The sequence below is a fragment of the Brassica rapa genome, chromosome A10 (genome assembly GCF_000309985.2).
Source record: "Brassica rapa cultivar Chiifu-401-42 chromosome A10, CAAS_Brap_v3.01, whole genome shotgun sequence".
Classification (NCBI taxonomy): domain Eukaryota; kingdom Viridiplantae; phylum Streptophyta; class Magnoliopsida; order Brassicales; family Brassicaceae; genus Brassica; species Brassica rapa.
Window position 1 is genome coordinate 13,776,831 of NC_024804.2, and position 24,885 is coordinate 13,801,715.

Here is a 24,885-nt window from a genome sequence, read left to right on the forward strand (position 1 = left end):
TAATTCATTAAATAAAGTTAGTTTAGGGAGTTTTTCGTTAAATACTTAGTTTGAGGGTTTTTACCCAAAACAAACTTAGTTGAGGGGTTTTAACGTTAAAATTCTTTATTATTTCCTTATTATCTATTATTTAAATCCTTATAGTGGGATTTGTTTTATCAAAAACCAGTTGCAATCAACTGACGAGATATCTTCTTTGCAATTATATAATTTGTTATCTTTTGTGGATTGTTTACATCTTTAAATATTTTTGTTAGAATTAATTCTTTTCTGTCTCAAGGCTTAGAGAAGGAAACCGTAAATCATCTCTGCTATTACAATGAAACCAATGATAATAAATCTCAGGTAATTCAAATCTCTCTTTTATATTTCATGGCTGATTTTTTATCGTGGTTATGCGTGAAATATTTGTTTTTTCTCAATTATATTTTTCTGATGTTTTAAGATTAGTGTTAGATGTGATCGTTTTCTAAACGTTCTAATGTATTTTTTTTTGTTCATATGAACATAGTATAAATATCAATATATAACATTGAATCTTTCATATTATCTATATACATGTAACATAATAAATATGTAATTATCAATTTAATATTAATGTTAATGTCCGCACATGCGTGCGGACGGTCCACCTAGTAAAAATTACATGTGCAGAGAATATCAGCTTGCTTGACAAGCAAACCATACAGCCTCGCTTTCTCGAAACCTTTTCGTCCCATGGTTTGAATTGTTCAGATTCTATTTCTGATTTGCTTATCTATTGTGTGTCGAAGTTTAAGAGCAGGCTGATGGTATATTAATTTTTATTAGTTCATTTTTACCAATCATTTGTTTATAAGCTATATAAATATTTTTTAAACAATTTATAGTAAGCAACATAACAGTTTTATGTTTTTTTATAAAACTTGAAATGGTTATTAACTTTTTGAAAAACTATAACGTAATTTATAGGGGTGTTCAAATAAAATCAAACCAACCGAAATATAGAAAATGGTTTGGATTTAGTAATACCAAATAAACCGAAAGGATGTAATTTTTAAAAATCCACAGTGCATGGATATGGTTTGGTATATAACGATCCAACTGAAGAAATTGAATAATTAAAATATATTAGTATAATTATACGTAAATTTTCTGATAAAATTAATAATATATATAAATTATTTTATGAATATGATATTCATAATTATAACATTGTTTTTAACAACTTGTTATTTTGTTTTAAGTTAAAAAGGTTATTTTATTTTTTCATTCAATCAAAATAAAAAAAATATTTTTATTTTTATTTTTATTGGAAATATTTGTGCTAACTTGAATTTATTTAATAATATTATGATATTATAATTTTCTTATTTTTATTTTAATAGTTGAGCAAAAGATAAAATATTATATTTAAAAGTTAGATTAAAAAATATGTTTTAATAAATGTGATTTCTAGTCATGTAAACTAATACTTGTTATAAGAGATAGATATAATTATGGTTTGTGGTATAAAACCGAATAAACAAAAAACGATAGTATATAAACCGAAACAAACCAAATTAGATATAGTTCCAATATGGTAACTAATTTTTTATATGCTAAAATTCTAAAAACAAACTGAGAAAATCAAACCAAAACTAAACCGCAATCCAGACTGAACATGCTTAATAAAATAATTTATAGAATCATTTATCGATTTTATAATATTATTTTTAAAATTTATTTATAAGTATCTATAATAAATTCTCTTATAAGAATTTATAGTTTCATTTATAAAAAAATATAGATTCATTTATAAGGATTTATAAAATCATTTATAAAGGCTTGAAAAATAGTTTTACAAGATTTATAGATAATTATAAATTTTTATAAATATTTATAAAATTTATAATCATATAAATGTTTGTTATAAGAATTTATGAATCGCATAAACATGTATTACACATAACATAATAACTTGATATTTATGTAACGTTTACAAGAGTTATAAATATTTGTAAAGAGTTTCTAATGTTTATAAAATTTTAAAAATTAGTTATAAGAAAATACTATATCATTTTTAAGGGTTTATAAAACAACTTATTAGGTAAGAAAAATATACTAACTAAACTTACATTATTGTTATCAGACTATTTATAAACTCTTGTAGGGTATACTAACTGCAAAAAAAGTAACTTAACATCTTTAATGTAATAGAGTGTAAAAATTTTAAAATCAGAAAATAATATAATTATTATTTTTTGTTATCTTCCGACTAAAAAAATTTACTTTCTTTTTTGTAAACTTGACTAAAAACATCTTACAATAAAATTAAAAGTCACATATAAACTAAAATCATTCTACTCTTTCTTTTATAAAGTCTAAAATTCAAACAAAAAACAAATATTTTCCCCTAAATTATCAAATTCTTCTCTTTATTAATTTACCAACTCTAATATAAAATTTAAATTAACACATGGCAATTAATGACCAATTTATTTAGATAATATTGTGTTGAGAATTATTTTCCTATATACAGATTCGGTATAGATTTAATTTGTTTTTATAAAATACAATATGATACAATTGATTCCAACTATTTAAATATTTCACAATAAATGATTTTTTATTACTTTCATATTTAATTGGTCAACTGATAGATGTTGGTGAGTTTACAACATTTAACACATTCCTATATGAAAAAAACAAATTAGCATTATATTTTCCAACAACGAAAAGTATCATTCAATATTATCTTTAAAACAATAACGAAAACAATAACTAAAAGTAATGTGTTTGTAATATGAATAGTTGTAATATTACCTTTAGAATGTTTCATGTGTAGTATCATTCAATATTATAAAATTCATGGAATTACCAATTATATTTACGTGAAAATAATTGTTTTAAGACTTTCATAATATTAAACGAAGAGGTTGAATTTTCATAATTAATTTTAATTTTATTTCAACATATATTATAATAGAAATAAAAACTTTATCTAAATCACCGATAATGATACAAAATACAACATCCTTTAGGAATATTTTTTATGGGACATTTAACCTTTCTAGCGTATAATTTATATTGAAATATTTTTTGTATATACATATGTAAAGAAGCAATATAATGATGCAAACTGAATAAACTATAAATAATATTTATTTTTGTATTATTTACATCAATTAAATTACTTATAAGGATATCAATTTTTGACCTCGGTTAGTTTAAAAATCAAAGCCTCAATATTATATAACAAATAAAAAAAATTTTAATTTTTTTAAAATAAATATATATATATATATGACTAGTTTTAATATAGTTATCAATAAAACTCATAAAATATTATAATTAATTGTATTTATCCTTTTCAAAAATAATAAAATGCTTGGATATTTATATAAACTAGGTTTGTAAAATATATCAGTAAAATTATACATACTCCTAAAAATTTAAAAATATATTACTTTTATAAAAGTATAATAAAATATTTACATTTGTGAAGTCACGGACAAACATCTAATAAGTCAGTAAAACTGAAAATCCTTAGAATGTTCAAACAAACATTTCGATTCCAACTAAAAAAGAACTCCAACCCTCAGAAAATGTTTAAACTTGAATCAAGCTAACAAAACAAAGACATATTGTGAAAATTAAGATCAAACCTTACCAATCCAATTACAAAGGAAATCATATTCTCTAGCATAAACTAGAAGGTTGGTTCCATCTTTGATAAGAGTTGGGAGCTTAACCTCGAGATTAATCATCCAGTCATCCATCATTGCTTTATAAACTTCATTGTTGCACGATACAAATTCACTATCTCCAATTCCTAATGCTTCCACATTGGTATGGTCATAACACAACTGTTCTACACATTTCTTCCTCACGTTATAGAACTTCCACACATAAAGTATTTTTTAAGTTACTGATTTCTTATAAAACTTTGACCGTCAATGTAATATTATTGCTTTAGATCGGAATTTGAGATCAACATCATTTTGTACATAATCCCCATGCGCACCATATTAGATCATCAAGTTGATTAAACCATTAAAAATTACAAAACATGTATTTAAATATATATATATATAACGGTTTATTAAATTAAATATTGTTGAAACAAAGACTGATTTTTTATTTCTTATATTTTGCTCAAACTTTACTTTTGTTTTTCTCTGTATGTTGTCAGATTGTGTTTTTGTTAATATTTCAAACTTTAATAGTTGTAATATATTCATAGAGTTGTTGTAGAAAAAAAATATCATTGAATGGTTAAAAACTTATCATGAAGTTAGGAAATAACTAATATAATTATATTGATTATGTTCTACTAATATCAATGTTTTTGAAATTTAAAAAGCTAGAATAACAAATTAGTCGACGCATCACAGTTTCAATCTTCAATGTATATACAAGCTACAATATCAATATAATAAATAATGACTGAAACTAAACTAATTTGAACTGATTTATAGTTTACTTGACTGATTTCGTATTTGGCAAACTGTAGTAACCAGAATGATGATCCAATTCTTCAAGATATCACTGGAAATGTTTCCGTGTATGAATTGAGAGACAAAGAAAACAACCAAGAGGATAAGGAGAGAGAATGTCTTGGATTTAGTCATTTGTTTGTAAGTTTTCTCTTGTGCATTTGAAGAGGGTATTTAAAGACAATCCACACACACAAAATTAAGATGGATATTTCTTGGAGTAATAATATTCTATATAAAAAGACATTCTCAATAATATGGGTTTCCTAGACAAGACATGTATCTTACGACCGAACATACTACTACTTTGGTCATTTCTCTTGTATGATCCTAATTAAAATTTGCCTTGACAATTCTGTATATTTTCTAACATTACATGAGGTGGTATGCGTGTTGATTGTTACTACGCAAGGGAATGAAACACATTGCTGCCTTGGCTGTGCTACTAGAGACTAGTTACTTTGATATTACATAAGGTGGACTATGTATGTTGATTGTCACTATGAGTTGCTTTGACACTATGATACGCATAAGCGAAGGAAAGTTTTGTGTGTATATGATATCTAAAGAATTTGAATTATTACATGTCCTACGAAACCATTACAAAGTATAAACTCTCGCAAGTTTTGATGCTTAAATACTTAAATTTTGTTGCTTTATCTATAAACAAAGAGATCCCAATTTTAAACATGGTGGTATTTTTCTTGTTATTCATTGTTTGACTATGTAAATGGAATACTTTGGGTGTCTGTTGTTTAGTGTAGGTCTAGATTAATATACAAGTGTTATGATCCTTCATACAATAATTTTTTTTATAAATTAATAAAGTTAGGATTATGATCATCTATAAAATTATAGAGTTATTAATTTAACCAAAATTTTCTTTTTAGATTTATATTTAATAAAAAGTTTCTTTCAAAATAAAAAAAAAAGTAAAAATTTCTTTTTCGCTATTTATTATTAACTAAATTTTGTAGATTTGGATTTTATCTCATTTTTTAATATTTTGATAAACTTTAGGTATCAAAATATTTCATGTCCTAAAAATAAATACGTGTTTATATGTCTTTCAAAAAAATAACATCAAAATATTGAAATGTAAACAAGATTATAAATAAATTTTATTTTGAAAGAAAAACAAACAATATAATGTTTTGTTTAAGTTTATATAAAATTTATATGAATTATATAATATAACAATTATTATAATTTATAATTTAATGAAATTATATATTAAATTAAGAGTTTTCAATTTTATTTTATCAAATTATTTTCATATTTTGTATTAGCTTAATTTGGGACCAAAAATATTTATTAGTTTATCGTGCTTATAATTTATCGAGTATTGTTTATAAAGTGTTTATTAGTTTATCGAATATTAATCTGTAGAGTTTTTATTACATCTGAATTTACTTACAATACTGAATTTACAAATCTTACTTTATATTATGCAGTCAGCAATCTTTAGATCAATCCCCCGATGATCATCAGGATCATTAACCAAGCTTATTAGATGGTTCTTTGAAAGCACGAGGATGAATTAGAGGCTGGTTCGGAGTTGAGTATTAGCATTCAGATTCTTTTAAGGTGTTTAATTGAAAACTCAACTGAAAGTCCAAGAACCCCGGGTTTCAATCAATGAACTTTATATAGTATAAGATTAAGGAGAGTTTTGGATGAAATCCAATGAAAAGAAACGAAACTTAGTTAACAAAAGACAGCTTAAGATTACATTGTATACGGTAGTTCAATAATATTATACAGTACACTGCCATCTCTTTGTGTTGTCCTCAAACATTAAGAGTTGATCGAATCAATAAAAAAATGGACTGTAAATAGTCATTGGAATCATCAGTTAGGATCTAACTTTTGCAAGCCGAGCTCGAATTTCCTCTAGTTCTTCCTCCTCATCATCATCACCTTCTGCAATTGCCTCTTCCTGCAAAACAAAACAAAAATTGCAACGCCTTTAAGAATCTAATCTCCAAGGTGTTATGGTTCGAAAGTATCAAACTGTTTTTCTGTCTCTCGAAATGCATTTTGTTGGATGAGCTTACCTCGCGGGAAGTGCTCGCCTTCTGTGCAGGCACCTTTATCCTTTCCTTCCTGACAGCTTCTGGAAGCTCAGCAGCGGTTTCTCCAGCAATAGCTGTCAATACTTGATCAACCTCTTCGTCGATCTCATCTTCCATGTCCTCTGAATCTAGTGCATTGTCAATGGCATCATTCACAAACTCCTCAATAACTCCCGCCTGCATATCAAAACAAACAAAAGATTCATTACTGATTACATGTCATCAGACACATTACCCATAGCTAAAAAACTAAGACCCTAACCAAGACCCTAACCTGATATTTCCTTGGTCTGCCTCTTGGTTTTTTAGGTGGGCTCTGAACAAAAGCCTTCCGACATATATTCTTGTAATGCCCTTCTTCTTTGCAATTAGAGCATGTCATTATCCTATTCGCACGGCTCAGCTTGGTAGTAGACACTGTCTCATTGGTTCCCTTTTTTCGATCATGGTTTTTAGGCCTACCAGGCTGGCTATTTTGATTAGGTGGTGGAATCACACCTAATCTATTGGTCCGAGGCCACTCTATCATCCCATTTACAGGTCTGATCCCAAAACTGTAGGTTTCACGCCACTTAGAGATTGTGTAGCAAGGAGCAACAAATTCAGAAAGTTTTCTTCCCACACCAAAGATGACCTTAGCGGCATGGATGCATTGAATATCATTCATTTGCCAGCTTCGACATGCACAAGTCTCATTCTCCAAATTCACCACATATGACTGGTCTTTATCCTCCACCTCAGCTTCTGGCCCAACTGCCCAACGCAGACTACACTCTTTTGACTTCTTCTCAACCATGTCTAACTCTTTATGTGTCTTCTGGGTGAACCTAGTCTTCCTGTCCTTAGCCATCTTAGACCTATTGTAGTTCCTAGTCATACATTGGCGCCTTATCTCCTCTAACGTGTCTAGCAGAGGCTTCTTCCTAGGCTCCCTGATGGTCTTGTTGAAGGACTCACACAAGTTGTTCAGATTATCATTGCAGTAGGAGCCTATTTTGAAGAAAGCTCTAGACCAAGTCTCTGGCTTTGTCTTTATCAGAGATGCATGTGCGCCAGGATCATAGTTCTTAAGCTCGTCCATGCTCTAGTTGAACATACCAGGAGTATAGCTCCTTGCAATGAACCAGAAGAACCTCTGTAACCTTAGATCTTTTCCACCTTTCCTCCAGTTCCCGTATATATGGCGACAACACTGTCTATGCTCAGCTTCCGGAAGGAGGGTATGAACTGCCTTCACTAATCCCTACAAGATCAGAAAAAAAAATCAGAAACAAGAATCAAACATTCATTGAGTATCATGAAAGCAAGGTATTTACCTTTTGTTTGTCAGACATTATAACAAAGCCGTTTCCATCTTCCAATCCCAAATCCAAGGCCAAACTCTTCACAAACCAATCTCAGTTTGTATCATTCTCTATCTCCACTACAGCCCAAGCAATAGGGACAATCCTATTGTCTCCATCTCTTCCAACCGCAGCCAACAACTGTCCCTTGATGTCCCATTTCAAAGAGGCTCCATCTAAGCCAATAACAGGCCTACAAGTCTTCTTCCATGCTTTCTTTTGTGCTTGGAAACACATGTAGAGCCTGTAGAACCTCTGCTTGCTTCCAACTATGGCTCCTGGTATGGTCTCAATGTCCATGGTTTGACTATGTTGCATCTGTGTATCTTAAATCTCTGTGCACCAGTAAAAGCCCAGCACTCGTGGGTCGGACGATTTGAAAAATTTATTTTTTCTAGATAAGTATGTATTCCTAAAGGATAAAGGAAATTGGGTTTTGAGTCTGCTATAAATATGAGTTTAAGGGTTTGTAAGATTATTCATTCACACAATACCTCTTTTGTTCTCTACTATCTTCTTGATTGATTTGTGGCTGTTCACAACAGACTATATGTCTAGATTGGATATGAAAATACTATTTAAAATTTAAACATTATAATAGAGAAATTTTAAAATCATTTATTCTTAATAAAAATTTATAAAGTAATTCAAATTTTATCAAACAGACAACAAAAAATACCCGCGCTTCTCAAGCGCGAATCAAAATCTAGTTTGTATTCTTAAGACACAAGTCAGATTTTGATTTTTTTTGGAGAAAAAAAAAGATATTAAAAATTATCTCTCTAATTGCAACATTCACAAAAAGCTATAACAGACCAAGAGAGTGTCTATAATTAATTCTAATGGTAATTGTATTCAATTACTCCATATGTTTCATATTGATTGTCGTTTTAGACAAAAAAAATTCGTTACAAAATAAGTGTCGTTTTTAATTTTCAAATGCAAAATTTATTAATTTTATGCATCAATTATTTCTATTGGTTGAAATATGGTTAGGTGTATAGGTAATGGTGTTTTTGTATAGGAAATGTACAAAATTAATTGTTTTCTTAATCCACGTGCACAAACCAAAACAACACTTATAATGAAACGGAAAGAGTAGTATTATTTATTAATCACCCTTCAATTTAAAACGTACTACATGTTGTCAATGCTCCAGATTTGAGAAACCGAAGCGAGACCATATATATATAATGATTCATAGACTTCTAGTAGTTCACCAAACATAAAGATTTTGTATACTTCCACTACATAACGCACCTTTTCCACAAAATCAAAATACATGGACACTGTTATAATGGTATCGATCATGACCCTGTTGATCTTTGCTAGCTCCGGACCTGCACGTGCCGCCACTCTTATCGTATCCAACCAGATGCAGAAAAGTGCTAATGTTCCCGTCTTCGTCACGTGTAAAGGCTCAGCTCCAACGATGTATAAACCCGTACCTTTGGGTCAACTCTTGATGATAGAGATTACACCTACTAGCGAACCAAGTGCGACTAATGATATCACACCCACTGCTGGACAAAATGATAAACCGGCGGGATTCAGAGTGTCGCAGGAGATGAATTGCGTAGGTACGTTTTACCGCGAATCACGGGGCTTGCGTTCTCAGCCATGGTACGTATTGAACAGCTCATACCGAGAGCCGGTCGTGTGTAAAGATGTCTGTGTCGTCGTTGCCAAAGACGATGGGTTTTACCGTTGGAACAGTAAGAAGAATGCTTGGGACAAGATTCCTATGGAGATGTTCTTTTAACTAAATTTACTTTCGATCCAAATGCTATATTTTCGCCTACTTCCAATTCTTAACAATTGAATGAATATTAACCCATTAAAAATAAAATATACTATGGAAACTGGAAACGAAATATTTTGGTTATTGAAAATACTTTCTTGTTTAAAGAAAATGACACCATTTGTTTTTTAACTCAAACATACTTATCATATATTGCTAATCCATCTCAGCGATAGGGCTTGGACAACTTGTAAGAGAGTGATAACTAAGAAGACACGTTTTATTTTATTTTAACAATATATTCAGCTTGGACATTAGAATCAGTGACGAACTATCGCACCAGTTTGATTAGCGAGCTTTCCTTGCATCCAAGTCCGAAGCATTTGTAGAGAAGCCTTTGGCTGATCCATCGGAACCATGTGTATCATGAACCTGTTACAAAATTGAATTTACCAATAAAGTTTCTCGTCAACCGCACTTTACAATTAAAATTAGGTTATATATGTTCATCAGTTTGTTCGGATTACCTTAAGAAAAATGAGAGGACCGTGATTCTTCATTACACCGGCTTCTTTACCATCTACCATGAACGGCACTGTCTTGGCTGCTCCAAATTCCTTCTGGCCTGACCAATTCATCTGCTCAACCCACCTGGAGTTTCCAATTAAAAACAAAGAAAATAAAACACAAACCCTCACAAATGTTTAAGACTAGAATAAAGCTAACAAGAACATAAACATTGTGAAAATATAGATCAAATCTTACCAAGCCAATTACAAACCAAATCATATTCTCCGGCATAAACTAGAAGGCTGATTCCATCTTCGATAAGAGTTGGGATCTTAACCTCGAGATTAATCATCCAATCCTCTATCATCGCAACATAAACTGTAGCATTGCACGATACAAAAACGTTATCTCCAACTCCTAACGCTTTCCTTACATTCTCTTGGTTCAAGAATTTCTCCAGATTGGAATTGACATCACACATCAGCTCCCCACATTTCTTCCTCGCATCATAGGGCTTCAAAAAAGCAGAGAAATGATTGTAAACAAAGAAACTATTGTAAGCGACAAAACACGGTCAGTTTCGGATTCCGATGCTTACATTCATGTCTTTGTTTTCGGATTTGATATAGTCAAGGATTTGGAAGCAGACGTGGTAAGCAGAAGCACACGCTAAACCACCATCAATATCTGAAATTCACAAAAATATGACTCTTTAAAAAAAACAAAGCATTTTAGTAAGAACCAAATCCGACAAAATTCAAAAGAAAAGAGCGTTATATCTAAATTACTGCATTCTCTTATGGAGCCTTGACAGTTAACGTAGACTTGGTTGAGACTTTCATGATCAGACTGGGAGATTAACTTCATTTCCAGTGCATAATCCCCATATGCACCATACTGGATCTCGGGGTTGGTTAAGCCGTTACCAATCGCAATACCCTTATTTTCACCAAGATTAACACAAGAAATTTCTAGTTAATATTGGAAGGGGAAAAAAAAGATAAACAGCTTTACAACGAATAAAGAACAGAGTATTCACTAATTCATATAGACTTACCTTAAGTTTTATTGGAATCCCTTCATTGTTCTTATTTCCAGTGTGAATGCGAGAAGCCAAAGCTGGAATGTAATGGCCTGCATAAGATTCGCCCGTGATATAGAAATCGTTCCTCACGAGTTGCGGATGCTCCTTGAAAAACACCTACCCCAAGTTCAAAACAAAACGAACTCAAAATCATTATAGTTCAAATGTTTTAGAAGAAAACAAGAACCGAACCTGAAGGAAGTTGTAGAGGTCGTTGCTCACACCAGTTTCGTCATGCCGGAGAACGTCAGTGTCTGATACGCTACTGAAACCTGTCCCAACGGGTTGGTCAACGTAAATTATATTGGAGACCTGTTGAAAACAAAAGTAAGTTGAATGGTCGGAAATAATGTTTCTTGAGCGACAAATAATCTTTTTAATTATTCGAACCTGGTTCCAACTATACTCGTTCCGAGAGAGTGAGAGATCCTCATTTAGAGTGAATGGACCATTCTCAGCCAACAGACCGAAGCTGCTACTACAACCCGGTCCACCCGACAGCCAGATCACAACTGGATCCGTTATGTTGTTCCGTGACTCAAAGAAGAAATAGAACAACCTGTGAATAGCAGAATCAGCAACATTACCACAGAAATCAGGTACGGTTTTTAATGGTTCAATGTGTATACGAGCTACTAAAACCAAACTAATTTTAATTGGTTTAAGAGTTTACCTGGATGATTTGGCGTTTGGCAAGCTGTAGTAGCCAGCATGATGACCCAATTCTTCAAGGTAAGGATCACTAGAAACGTAACCGTGTAGGAAGTGGGAGAAACTAAAAACAAAGAGGAGGAAAGGAAGAGAGAATATCTTGGATTTCATGTTTTGCTGGTAAGATTTCTCTTGTGAATTTTAACCGGTATTTAAAGACTCAATTCAAACACACAAAGATGGATACTTCTCAGAATATTAATATTCTATATGAAAAGACATTCTCGGTACGTTATATGGGTTTCCAAACAAAACATGTGTCTTACGACCAAACATGTTACTGGTTTGGTCATTCCTCCTTTATGATCATAATTAAATTTTGTGTCTTTAACAAATACTGTCTAACATTACATGAGGTGGATTACGCATGTTGATTGTCACTATGAGTTGCTTTCGTTTCGATATTGTAACATTACATGAGGTGGACTTTGCATGTTGATTGTCACTACAAGTTGCTTTCGGCATTATTGAGATATGCAAACGCTTAGGAATAAACAAGAATTAATTTAGAGATATATGATGTCTAGAGAGTTTGGAATTATTACATGTCCTATGAAACCAAACTCTCATAAGTTCTGATTCTTTAAAACCTAACTATTGTTTTTTTTTTTTCTGTTTGATATATATAATAAGCAAAGACGTGGAATGTGTATCCCAATCGCAAACGTGGTGATATTTTTCATGTTATTCTTTGTTTGACTATGTAAATGGAATACATTAGCTAAATGTATAGGTAGGTGTCTCTTGCTTAGTGTCAGTCTATATTAATATACAAGAATATATGATCCTACATAAATGACTATAACCATCTCAAATTCTATTATGGATTCAGTCACCTTTAGATCATGCAGGTGATATCATCATGATCACAATTCACAAACCAAGCTCATTAGATGGTTCTTTGAAAACACGAGGATGAATTTGAGGTTGGTTATGGAGTTGAGTATTAGCATTCAGATTCTTTTAAGTTGTTTTATTGGAAACTTAAACCGAAAATCCGATGAACCATAGTATAAGATCAAGAAGAGTTTGGGATGAAATACTATGAAAAGAAACAAAACTTAGTTAACAAAAGACAGCTTATGATTACATTGTATACGGTAGTTCAATTATATTATACAATACACAGTTATCTCCTTGTGTTGTCACCATCATTAAGAGTTGATCGGATCAATAAAAAATAGTGTAAAGAGTCAATTGAATCATCAGTTAGGATCTAACTTTAGCGAGCCGAGCTCGAATTTCCTCTAGTTCTTCCTCATCATCATCACCTTCTGCAACTGCCTCTTCCTGCAAAACAAAACAAAACAAAACAAAACAAATTGTAACTTCTTCTTTAAGAATCTAATCTCCAAGTACCAAACTGTTTTTCTTTCTCTCGCAATGAATTTTGGTGGATAAGTTTTACCTCGCGGGAAGTGCTCGCCTTCTGCGCAGGCGCCTTTATCCTTTCCTTCCTGACAGCTTCTGGAAGCTCAGCAGCGGTTTCTCCAGCAATAGCTGTCAATACTTGATCAACCTCTTCGTCGATCTCTTCTTCCATATCCTCTGAATCTAGTGCATTGTCAATAGCATCATTCACAAACTCCTCAATAACTCCCGCCTGCATATCAAAGCAAACAAAAGATTCATTACTGATTACGTACAACGATACCACAACTCAGAAATTTCTAACAAGTTCAGGTATAAAAAAGTAATATGGTGAGAGAAAGGAAAGCAATAAAGGTACCTTAGTCATCTCTTTGCTAAACTCCTGCATAGTTGCAGCCATTTGTGGTGCTTTCATGAGGTTATTGACTAGCTTCATAACCTCTGCACTCTTGGACAGATGCCCAACTGTTCTAGCAACAGCTGAAGATCCAACGAAAGTAAAAGGAATAAGTGATAACACAATCACATTGCAAACACAGTATTAAGAAAACTAAAGCTTTTTATAATACCAACACTCTCCCCAAGGTGCATTGATATGGAATTCATCTGGGCCTTGTTTTCATATAACCGGTTAGCTGTTCTTCTCGAACTCACAATCTCCTTAGCAAGCGCCTGAAACATCATCAGAAACACGTTTTGAAAAGAGCTAAGCTTACAAAGGCTAAGACTTTTTTTCTTTTTTTGTTCTACCTTAGCTGAGACCATATCATTCCGCTTTGCAGCCTCTTTAATAGCTTTCTGAACATTTCTCTCTTCCTTCTGTATATCTGAAAACCAAGGATCAGAAAATTACAAGAACCCAACCCAAGCCGATTCAGATCAATTTCTCGCAATTTTGGGTGCAATTAACCAAACCCATCAATCTAATTTCAGCTAGAATCATTAAAGTTCAAAACTTTATCCAGCATCCAGAAAAACCCTAAAATTCATCAACATGAGGGGATGAAAATAGAACCTCGGATTTGGCGTTCGATGTTACGGCACTCCTGACGGAGCTTACGTTGCCAATCACGCAAGAGTTGCTTCGGATCAGGCTTCGGTTTTATGATCTTCATCACTCTCTCCATTCTTTTTGTACCTTCGCTTCTCTGTTTTCGGTTTTTCAAAGAATATTTTGTAACGCTTCCAATATTATTATGTTTTGTCCAAAGTATTTTAAAACTAAAATTATTTAGATCCTATAATCTATATGCCTTACAGGGATCTTGCAGTCCTATATTACAATAGAAATGTCTAGGCCTTGTGGAGTTTGGTCGGATTCGGCCCAACATAATATAGAGCCTAAGAATAAACAAAAAAAAGTAGGGCCTTTTTAGTCAAATAAAATTATGGAGGCCCTTTGATATGAACTTTGTCATCTAATAACAACAGTTTTAGCTAAAACACACAATTTAAAAAAAAAAGATTTATTATTTGTATCTTTAACCTTTAACTGAAAAGAGGGAATGACCAATCATAAATTAACTTAAATTTTGCTTTTATCTTTTTTAATTGAATATTATGTAGCTAATTAATTTTTTTGTACTGAAACTTCTAAAAAGAGGGAGTACTGCATATAGGTCTACTAAGATCCAGACCTCTCTATTTCTCTAACCTATCGATAGAGCAAGAGAATGGTACTTGACCAGTGACCATACCATTTATTTATACATGAGGTATACTATATTACTATGTCACTTTCCTTCTAATCAAAACATTAATGTAAAGGATGATCATTCTTTTTGTTGCGGTTTAAGCAGCAGCACAACTGCGAGAGAAGAAAGGACGACAATAATACAAACGTAGAAAGACCAAAACAAAACACAAGATAATTGTAAGAACAATATGTTGTCGTATATGTTTTTGGTTATATAACCTCTCCAGCTCTAAAACATTCATTCATATCCGTCCATATGATAGGCTCAATTATCAAATGTAGTACTGTTTAGTGACGATATCTACAAGACGTATGATAATAAAGTAAGGTGGGGCTGCAAAACAAACTGGGGTATTATTATATTTCAACATATTACATTTATTGGGTTATATGCATCTTCTGACACACTAGCTGTCTCTTGCTCACATTTCTCTGTCTTTCGTCTTTCCCTATACAACTCCACCCTTCTTTATTAATTACTTTCCACAACTTCATAAACATAATTAATCTTACTTTCAACAATTTTAAGCACGGTCAACTAGATCTTAGATCCGAGTGCTTATGTTTTGGCTTGGGTTGAGTTGAGTTTCGATCAGATTGTTTCTATGTTGGATTTGCATTTATAGAATAGATTTAGGTTGAGCGAAAATAAATTTAAAAGGTGTTAGAGTTTCTGAGACTGTCAAAACACTAACTGCGAATAAGATTGTGATTTGTGAGGTGCGTTCGGCATATTTCTAGATTGACAACTCATTGAAGAATCGCACTTTAGTCGAATGATTGGGTCAGTTCATCGAATTAATGTAAAAAAGTATCCTATATCAAAGAACAATAAAAATCAAAAGTTAATTTTACGAGTTTAAACTACATTCGTGTTAAAACTGATAAAGTTGTTTACAATGATTGGATTTTAAACTGATAATAGAGATTTGATTTAACCCTGCATGCATTTCGATCTACAAGTCCTTTTATTATATTCAAAGAATTATATGACTACTCAACCAAAGAATTACACGTCAGCATACTTTACACTTTACTTCCCTGAGTCACATGTTACTCCACTCATTGATAGCCATCTCAGCAGACATCTCACGTGCCCAAGTTAATCTCCTCACGTTATGGACCCCACACGAGACATCCGGTTTCACAATATCGACAACAGTCCAAAAATTCCAGCCTGGCATCCATTTAGACACATGATCCTACGTGGCAACTACTCATTGGCTCAAAACACTTGACCTCCGGTATGATCGATCGAGCTTTCTCCGCAACGCCTCGAGAATATGCCACGTGGCATCACCTTCCATCATCGGCACATTGTACAAGAGGGCCCGCTTGAACGCCGGCTCACGTAAGTTTCGCTGTATCACAGACAAATTAGTCGCCGCCACGCGCTCTAGTATCTTACGCAGATTCTTCACGTCTTTCTCAGCCACCGTGAGAGAGATCTCCGACCACCGCACCGTCTCCGAGAACGGTAGCTTTATCCCATCCGCGATAACAACGGGCACGCATCCCAGCACGGCGGATTCCACTAGCCTAGGACTCCATGGGGCCCACCCGAGAGGACAGAGACAAAACACCGATCGCACGATCTCTGATCGGTATCCAGCAAACCGGTGCCGGTTTAGATAAAACCGTCTTCTCCCGCCGTATTTCTTCAAAATCGCCGTTCTCACTCCCCTGCACGCCGGGAAGTGGCATTTTAGTAAATTAACCAAACACACAAATTTTTCAAAGTCAACATGAACACGAAAAATAAAATAAAATCAAATAAATTAACCAAACGCACGCACTTGCTGTAAAAGCGTCCGCTTATATTCTTAGGGTTGACTTCCATCTTCCCCCGGAAAAACGCCCAAATGTCTCGCCGTCCGTTCGCCGGAGCTCTGTCTATTGCTCTCTGCACGCTCTCCGGCGGAATATACGGCGGGATCACCACGTGCTCCGCTTCTTGACATGGATGCTTGTAATTAACTCCAAACGTTTGTAAAATTATCGAATTTTTCATAAATTCTGGAATCCCTTCCTCAATCGCCATATCCTCCTTCGCAAAATAAAAATCAAAATTATAAAAACAAAAACTTTTTTTGATTGAAAAAATAAAAATCAAAACTTTATTCGAAAATTATCAAATTTTGAGGAGTTTAGTTTAATTTACCATGGCGTGGAAGCATGCGCCGAAGTCATGAGAAGCGACGAAGACGTGGTCGAAGCCTCGAGTTCTGTTCCAAAAGGGGTAACTGTCGGAGAGGAAATCGACGGCGGAGCTGATGAGGGAGCGAGCGTGGCTTAGAGAAGGGAAGCCGTTGGCTGTTGAGAAGTTGCAGGAGACGTAGACAGGGACGAAGAAGAAGTCTGCTTCTTCCGGGTCCGACGTACGGACGGAGGAGTCAGAGAGAAGGGCACGGTGAATGGCTACCTCCGCCGCGAATAGGTGACTGGCGCACCGGTCTGAGGCTGTTACCCAGTCGACGTTGAATCTCGCCGGTAGATCGTAAACGTATATCTTCATGCCGCTGAATGGACCGCCTGGTTTGAGAATGGCGGAAGATTCTATGAGAGCGCGAGATGGGAGGGAGGAGGACGTTTGGTGGTTAGAGAGGAGGCTTGTGGTGGTGGTGGTGGACGGGGAGGATTGGTCTCCGGCGAAGTAAGATGTGAAGAAATACAGAGAGAGGAACAACCAGATGACCCATCTGTAATAGTTTCTGAAGAAGATGAAGAAGAGGTTTGTTTTGTTGTGTCCACCTCTGTTGTTGTTGTTGTTGTTTAGTTGCATTTTGACGATGAAACCAGTCTTCTTCTTGGTCTTGTTGATGCTAGGTCTCTTAATGTCGAGCGACATTGCTTGATTGTTAAGAGGAGCAAGCAAAGATGAAACCAAGCTTTCTCTTTGTTGGTGATGATAATGATTGAGAAGTAGAAATCAAGGGTTGGAGATTGGGAGAGATGTAGAGAAAGGGTCGTTGGTGTTTCTCAAGAATGAATTGTTTTTCTATTTCATTTGGATCAAGATTGGTGTGATCTGGTTCTCATCATTCTCTCGTGTCATGGGTTTGGTTCGAATCCAATGGGGTCATTAAGAAAATTAAAAAAAAAAACAAATTTTCAGACAAGAGAGATAAAAAGAGAGAGAAAGAGGTCACATGGCTCTAGATGCAATGGAGCAGAATGGAGCTCGGCAATGGTCTCGGGTTCATCGCTTGGTCGTCTCGTAACCGTACCACTTATATGTGACATGACTATAATACCCATGTAATTATTACTTTTGCGCATTTGGGTAAGTTGGGGAGGACATGTGCTTCATAAATGGTCTCTTGATAAGCTAATGACAGTGTAGTTTTGGATAATTTTAGCTAATTTTTGTTTCTTTGTTTAGAATGTGTGATCATTAGAAGTTAGCTAGTTTTTTTTATCACTTAATAAAGGTACTTTTTATAGCTCGCATTTGGTTGTATAAAGTTAGCTTATCATGTACTCCTAAACTTCACAAACTAATATAGAAAAAATGAATGAATATAGATAAGAAAAATACTACTAACCAAATAAATATGATTGCTCCATACTGGAAATTAGCCTGGTATTTACAGCTGGTCTATTTGGAAGTAAGCAACCAAACATACATTGTTTTCGAGCTAGTATTAAAAGTACTTTATCCCAAACCAGTATAAAATACATGTTTTCGAGCCAGTATTTAAACTCGGATATCAAATTAAATATAATTATAAGATAAGTAAAATATGCACTCGAACAAATACATTTTAGAGTCAATTAGCTCAAAACCCATAAAGAAGTGGGAAATTAGGAATATACCTAATACAGTAAAAGTATGGCAGTTACTGTAGATAAAGTGTATGTAAAATTACATTTAGAGCCCTTTGATATATTGAGTTTGTAAGTCACATTAGGTGCCCCGTAAGTTTAAAAATATTATAAAATTTTGGTAAGATTACGATTAAACAAAAATTTCATTTTTCTCTCTCATGGTCCTTATCTTCTTCTTTATCTTCCTCCTCTGTTTCTTTTTTTTTTTTACAGAATCCCGACCAAATTGTGGTGCCTTTGTGTTTTTGTTTTTGTCTTTGAATAGTCTGGCTGTATCGTGGTAAGTGGGAGAAGAACGATGAACAAGAACGACATCACTGTGTTTTGTTCCTGAACCTCCTTTTTTCACTGTTAGTCAATCTAGTAGAGACAATCGTGGCTCCGGCGGAGGGGAACCTTGCCTACTGTTAAGAAGATGAGAGGACGACCTACTGGTTCTAGCAAAAGACAAAAGCTTCAAACCTTATGAAACATAAATAATTGTGTGTTGTTGTTGTTGGTTGATTGTGTTGGTTGATTGGATGATGATTAGAACAGAAGAAGCCATCTACTAAACTTCTTGCTGTCCCCGGAAAAGGATTTTTCTTGGATATCTTTTTGGCGGACCAAGTGATACTGAATCGAGAGAAAACAAAATTGTTAGCCGTTTAACAATAGGTGTTTGTGGTATTAAATATGTTAGCAATTTTAATAAATTGTTATACTTTATTAAATGTTTCGTGACTTTTGTTTGTTGGACATGAGATATAATGTTCGTATAATAGTTTTTTGTTCATTTGAAATGCAGAATAATTGTAGCTCATATTAGTTGTCTTGCGTTTGTTTTATTCGAAGTGAACTAATCTTATAATACGGTTTTGAAATGTGCTTGAGAGTTACAACCACTTCTATTTCTATATCAAAATGCAATGTCCTGATATTATAATAATTAGCTGGCTAAAATAATTTATTAAAAGTTAAATAATAGATTATATATAAATATTTAGTTTTACAATATTTTGCACTAGATTTGACGGATAACTTAATTGTTATACATAATTAGATATGTTAGCCGGCTAACAATAAATATATTAGTTGTCTACCAATGAATTTGAATGAATAATTGATGTTAGGAGTTTTCAAGGCTCCTAAGACAAATGTTGTAGTATAAATGATTGTCGAACCAGTTCTGAGGGATATCAAAGCACTGAGAATGCAAGTACTCACTTAATCTAAGTGCAACCAATGATTTAGAAGGGTTTTAAACTATGACTAAAACTAGAAAGCAATAACAGAATGATACTTTCTTGACTAAAGAAAAGAGAACTCATGGGTATAGGGATTAGACCTTGGGTGATCAAGTATCGAACTAAGGATGGCAATGATCAATCAAACTATCAACCTTAAGCCTAGACACAATTCTAAGCAAGCTCTATGTCTAGATGAATGCTCATTTGCTAACATATCTCAAACATCAAATGTCTTTGGTTGAATAATATGAAAGCAATCATTACTAACAAGTCTATTAGCTATCTTAGCACCTTTAACAACAAATGTCTTTGGCAAAGTATACTAAAAGCCTAGGAGAGTTGTCTCGGGCATTTCATCGAACACCTTTCGGGTGAGAAATGCCTAAGGATCAACAACTGAGTGGCCAACTCAGAAGATGCATTATGATTACTCTACTAGCAAGGAAATATGAATGATCTACACTAAAACATCCTAGCTCTAACCTAATCACCCTTAATCTCCCTAACCCATGAATTCAAAAGGTGATTACTCACTAATCTCCATGATTCCTCTTAAACCCATATTGGATTTCAGATTAATCATGTAAAGAAATAGATAAGAAATCAACAAGAACACAAGAACATAACAATCAAAATCCAAGAGATGAACTTCTCAAGAGAGTTCTTGTGTCTTTCTCAATAGATCAAAAGATAAAAGATAATCTGCCACTGGTGGCTACAAAAGATGTTTAAAACATAGGTTTTTCCAAGTGCAAAACGTCCAAAATAAATTGCAAAAAGGGCCTTAAGAAATCATGATTTTCGGCAGCAAAATAACGCGGAGCGACTTGCAGGTGTCGCTCCGGGAAGTCGCTCCAGGGCCGATTTTTGGTGTGTCCGGGCGAGAGGTCGCGAGCGACTTTGGTGTGTCGCTCCAACGGGTCGCTCTGGATCGGGAGCGACCTTGGTAGGTCGCTCTGAGAGGTCGCTCCAGGCTTCGCTTCGTGTCGTCTCGCCATAGAGACGCGAGCGACCTCGGGGTGTCGCTTTGGGAGGTCGCTCCGAGAAGGGTGTGAGATGCGAGCGACCTCGGTGCGTCGCTCTGGGCAAGTCGCTCTAGCTTCCTACGGGATGAATATGGCGAGCGACTTCACGGGGTCGCTCTAGCTAGGTCGCTCTGAGAGGTGCTTTGGAGCGACCTCATGACGTCGCTGCGGAACCTCGCTCCCATGCTCTGCTCGTCCAATGATCACCTGTTTCACGTCCTTTAAGCTCCAAATGCATCCAAATGTCCCCAAGAACTCCATGTGGCACTCCAACACCTAATGAGGACAATGAATGCAAAATGCAACCTAGACATGGCTAAATCCTAATCTATATGATGAAAATGCTAATGGATGAATGGATAAAACAATGCAAATATGCAAGATATCAACTCCCCCAAACTTGTTCTTTTACTTGTCCACAAGTGAACTTTCTAGAACTCATAGGGAGAGAGGTTGAAGGTGGGAGCACATAGCCAAAAGAAACACAACTAGCACACTCTCTTATTACACTCTAGCTTCTCTAGGCCTATCTTAACTCTTTTTGTTCTTACACTCATCATCAAGCATCCACACATTCAAATCAACCAACTCTCACATTCATTAAGCACAAAACATCAGGTGAATTCTTGCAAATGGTCAGTTGGTCCAAGTCATTTGGTTGGGTAAGGGAAGGCTTTTATTCAAGTGATTCAAGAGGTTCAAAACATATGATCTTTAAGGTGGTTTACTCTCAAAACAAGTAGCCTTGACATTGCACATAATATATCTAAGAAAGGGACCAACTCATGCATACAATGCTCAATCTCCATTGTTCTACCCTTTTCCCAAACATACAAATCACACAATCATTTCCCAATGTCAAACCCTACTCACATCTCTCACCAAAAGATCCTAAGAACTTTAACTCCTTCTCTTTGAAATCTACAAGAGATTTTTCTACAACCTCAAAACATTTCTTAGCTCCTAACAACTTTGCTAGCCCCCTTTTCTTTCTTTTTTTTTTTTTTTTTTTTTCGATTTTTTTTTTTTTTTTTTTTTTTTTTTTTTTTTTTTAGGTTGGGGGCCAAGACTTTTCAAAACTAGAGCTAGAGGTTCTCTACTTATCCCAGAAAATCAATTCACTTAAGCACAAAGAGTCTATCCTTTTTATTTTTCATTTCTCCCAAATCATGATCACAACACTCACCTCCCACCTATAGCTAGACAAAAGAGTGTCCAATCTAGCAAAAATGAAGATCAAGCATTGTCGTTCCCGATACTCTCAACATTATGCGCATGTAAGACTTTCCGAAGAAGGCCTCACTCATCAAACAATGAAAGCTTAAAAGGAAGGAAAGGTTTTGGGAGTGGTCTACCACTAGAGTTTGTCAAAAAGATTGGCATAAAAGATGTGACAACTCCAGTGTGTATAGCCATGACTCAGTACACAAGGGACCCTAAGCAAGAAGCATTAAGTTCATTCATTTCTAATAAGGTTGTAGTTGGCTTCAAAGACTGAGTTTCAGCAATCAACAAGTTTCAGGAAGAGTTTTCAAGGCTCGAAACATACAAGTCTTTTTGAGAGGTGCAAAAGCTAGTCAAGTGCAACGTAGTGTTCTTTACAAGGCATTCAAATCATTGCTCCCAATGCAAGTGAATGCAACCTATATGCTCTAGACTCTCCTAAAAATGCAAATGATGCAAACTAAATGATTGATTTTTTTTTTTTTTTTTTTATCTATGCAAATAGGTATGCCATGCATGACTCAATGAAACAACATCAAAGCAAACATGATCAAATACTTGGTACCTCCCCCAAACTTGAGTGACACAGTCTCTGTGTCGTCAAGTAGAGAGAGAGATACCGAAAAGAAGACTAATATGCAAAAATGAAATGGTATATACAAGGGAGTGTGGTGGGTTACCTTCTATAGGAATGAGTAGAGGGAGATGCTCCCTCCTCGTCGTCCTCAGGTGGTAACTCTTCAAGGTGCTCATCAGCAGGGTGTCCATCTCTTCAATGTAGAAGGCTTGCCCGAACACAGTTGGTTTCCTCATTTTCCTCTTGATGTCAAAGTGGAGGATGTTCTCTTTACCCAAATGGAGATCAATCGTGCCTTCCTTCACATTAACAATAGCTCCTGCTGTAGCTAAGAATGGCCTTCCTAGAATCAATGGATCTTGAGCCTCCTCACCCATCTCAAGCACCACAAAATCTGTAGGTATCTCATACCTTCCAATCTTCACAGGGAGGTCCTCTAAGATGCCCACAGGGTACTTCACTGAACGATCAGCTAACACCAGAGAGAGTCTACACTTCTTGTACTGAGTGAATCCAAGCTTCTTTGCAACAGACAAAGGCATCAAGCTGACACTAGCTCCCAAATCGCAGAGACTTTTCTCAAATACCATAGGTCCAAGAGCACAAGGTAGTGTGAAGCTTCCTGGATCCTCTAATTTCTCTGGAACATCAAGCCTCTGGATGATGGCATTGCACTCATGGGTAAGATTCATCATGCTTTCCATCTCCTTCTTCTTTGCAGCTACAACATCTTTCAGGAAATTGTTGTATTGAGGAATCAACATGAAAGCATCGATGATGGGCATTGCAACCTGAGCTTCACTCATTTGCTTCTCAAACAGAGCTTTGTATTTCTCTAGCAGCTGCTTCTTGAATCTACCAGGGAATGGAAGTTTGGGTTCATAGGGAGGAGGAACAAAAGAACTTTCACTTGCTGGAGTAACAACTTCACCATCCTTTACTGTCTTCTTCTCCTCTCCAACCTTTCCTTTACCTTTGGCTTCCACTATCTTCTCCAAGATCTCGTCATTGATCTTCTCATCAACAATCACCACTTCATCATCTATGTTGATGGCAACCCCCTCACCAATTTCTCAGCATCCTTGGTGAGGGTTCTAGGAGGTAACTGCTTACCGCTCCTAAGGGTGATAGCTTTGGCCTCCTTGGGATTTTGGTCAGACTTTCCAGGTAGAGATCCTTGCTGGCGATTCTGGTGAGTGTTCATGTAAGCAAATTGATTCTCTAAATTCCTGACTGTAGAAGCAAGGTGTGAGAATTTGTTGTTGAGCTCATTGTAGCTCCCATCAATCTTGGAATGAAGGTTCTTCAACTCATAACCAACTTGCTTCTCACTTCTAGTCTGAGACTCCAAGATTTGCTTCAGTAAGGTATCAGTGCTGCTCTCTTGAGGAGCAGAGGAACCAGACGAGGGGTTTTGCTGAGGCTGATAGCTGCCTTGCTGGTTGTTTCTTGGCGGATAGCCACTCTGCTGGTTGTTGGAATAGGACTTCTGTTGGTAGTTGTTGTACTGAAAGTTGGGTTCTTTCTTGTACCAGCTACCATTGTTGTTGATGAAACACAGCTCTTCCTGACCTTCCAAACCCTCAACTTCATGGACAATAGCTGGTGTCTCTTGGCTTGGGTTGCCGACAAAGTGCAGCTGCTCTTGGGTAGCTTTATCAGCAAGGAGGATGTCTATCTTATCCTGTAGAGCTTTCAACTCCTTCCTCGTTTGCTTATCCTCAGTTCTACTGCTTCTGTCGTGGTCTCCACTGTAGACTGCATCACTCTTTACCATGTTGTCAACCAGTTCTTCTGCATCCTCTTCAGTTCTCCCCAAGAAGAACCCATTGCTAGCTGTATCCAGTCTGGCTCTGTACTTAGGAAGAGCACCACGGTAGAATGTGCTTAGCAAGCTCTCCTTAGAAAAGCCATGGTGTGGGCATTGAGCTTGGTAGCCCTTGAATCTCTCCCAGGCTTCACTGAAGCCTTCCAAGTTCTTCTGTTGAAAGCTGGAAATCTCGTTTCTCAGCTT

General features: G+C 35.1%; 3 protein-coding genes and 1 non-coding gene across 6 annotated transcripts; 1 reads left to right on the forward strand and 3 right to left on the reverse strand.

Moving 5' to 3' along the window:
• Positions 1–402: 402 nt before the first annotated feature.
• Positions 403–19,846, reverse strand: LOC103845498 (vacuolar protein sorting-associated protein 24 homolog 1). 3 transcript variants are annotated; one of them, XM_009122370.3, is made up of 6 exons: positions 14,308–14,716; positions 14,043–14,119; positions 13,862–13,964; positions 13,651–13,772; positions 6,515–6,709; positions 403–6,396 (listed from the first exon to the last, which is right to left on the reverse strand). In XM_009122370.3, exons 1-6 carry the CDS (start codon positions 14,417–14,419, stop codon positions 6,313–6,315), a joined length of 693 nt encoding a protein of 230 aa, XP_009120618.1. In that variant the 5' UTR covers positions 14,420–14,716; the 3' UTR covers positions 403–6,312. The 3 variants fall into 3 exon arrangements, with proteins under 3 accessions (XP_009120618.1, XP_033138052.1, XP_009120619.1); XM_033282161.1 differs by lacking the exons at positions 403–6,396; positions 6,515–6,709 and adding exons at positions 12,983–13,211; positions 13,330–13,524; positions 18,996–19,846 and having other exon boundaries at positions 13,862–14,119; positions 14,308–14,427; XM_009122371.3 differs by lacking the exons at positions 403–6,396; positions 6,515–6,709 and adding exons at positions 12,983–13,211; positions 13,330–13,524 and having other exon boundaries at positions 14,308–14,548.
• On the reverse strand, positions 8,961–12,047 carry LOC103846073 (serine carboxypeptidase-like 47). The gene is made up of 9 exons (XM_009122993.2): positions 11,884–12,047; positions 11,601–11,769; positions 11,403–11,522; positions 11,184–11,327; positions 10,915–11,065; positions 10,725–10,813; positions 10,382–10,640; positions 10,144–10,267; positions 8,961–10,048 (listed from the first exon to the last, which is right to left on the reverse strand). The coding sequence occupies exons 1-8, from the start codon at positions 12,030–12,032 to the stop codon at positions 10,251–10,253; spliced, it is 1,098 nt and encodes a 365-aa protein (XP_009121241.1). The 5' UTR covers positions 12,033–12,047; the 3' UTR covers positions 8,961–10,048; positions 10,144–10,250.
• On the reverse strand, positions 15,816–18,678 carry LOC103845499 (probable glucuronoxylan glucuronosyltransferase F8H). The gene is made up of 3 exons (XM_009122372.3): positions 17,150–18,678; positions 16,785–17,035; positions 15,816–16,671 (listed from the first exon to the last, which is right to left on the reverse strand). Exons 1-3 carry the CDS (start codon positions 17,834–17,836, stop codon positions 16,206–16,208), a joined length of 1,404 nt encoding a protein of 467 aa, XP_009120620.1. The 5' UTR covers positions 17,837–18,678; the 3' UTR covers positions 15,816–16,205.
• Positions 19,847–24,778: 4,932 nt separating the features above from the next.
• Positions 24,779–24,885, forward strand: LOC117129384. Its single transcript, XR_004453033.1, has one exon. It is a non-coding gene; the product is annotated as a small nucleolar RNA R71 (small nucleolar RNA).

Excerpts from the sequence above, each read along its gene's own strand:
- LOC103846073 (XM_009122993.2), bottom strand. The coding sequence starts at position 12,032 with ATGAAATCCAAGATATTCTCTCTTCCTTTCCTCCTCTTTGTTTTTAGT. Across the intron at positions 11,328-11,402 it reads ACCTCTACAACTTCCTTCAG|GTGTTTTTCAAGGAGCATCC; the intron begins GTTCGGTTCTTG and ends AACTTGGGGTAG. Across the intron at positions 10,814-10,914 it reads AGGCTCCATAAGAGAATGCA|ATATTGATGGTGGTTTAGCG; the intron begins GTAATTTAGATA and ends TGTGAATTTCAG.
- LOC103845498 (XM_033282161.1), bottom strand. The coding sequence starts at position 14,419 with ATGGAGAGAGTGATGAAGATCATAAAACCGAAGCCTGATCCGAAGCAA. Across the intron at positions 13,773-13,861 it reads GCACCTTGGGGAGAGTGTTG|CTGTTGCTAGAACAGTTGGG; the intron begins GTATTATAAAAA and ends TTGGATCTTCAG. Across the intron at positions 13,212-13,329 it reads AGGCGAGCACTTCCCGCGAG|GAAGAGGCAGTTGCAGAAGG; the intron begins GTAAAACTTATC and ends TTTGTTTTGCAG.
- LOC103845499 (XM_009122372.3), bottom strand. The coding sequence starts at position 17,836 with ATGTCGCTCGACATTAAGAGACCTAGCATCAACAAGACCAAGAAGAAG. Across the intron at positions 17,036-17,149 it reads GCGCATGCTTCCACGCCATG|GAGGATATGGCGATTGAGGA; the intron begins GTAAATTAAACT and ends TATTTTGCGAAG. Across the intron at positions 16,672-16,784 it reads AGCGGACGCTTTTACAGCAA|GGGAGTGAGAACGGCGATTT; the intron begins GTGCGTGCGTTT and ends CCCGGCGTGCAG.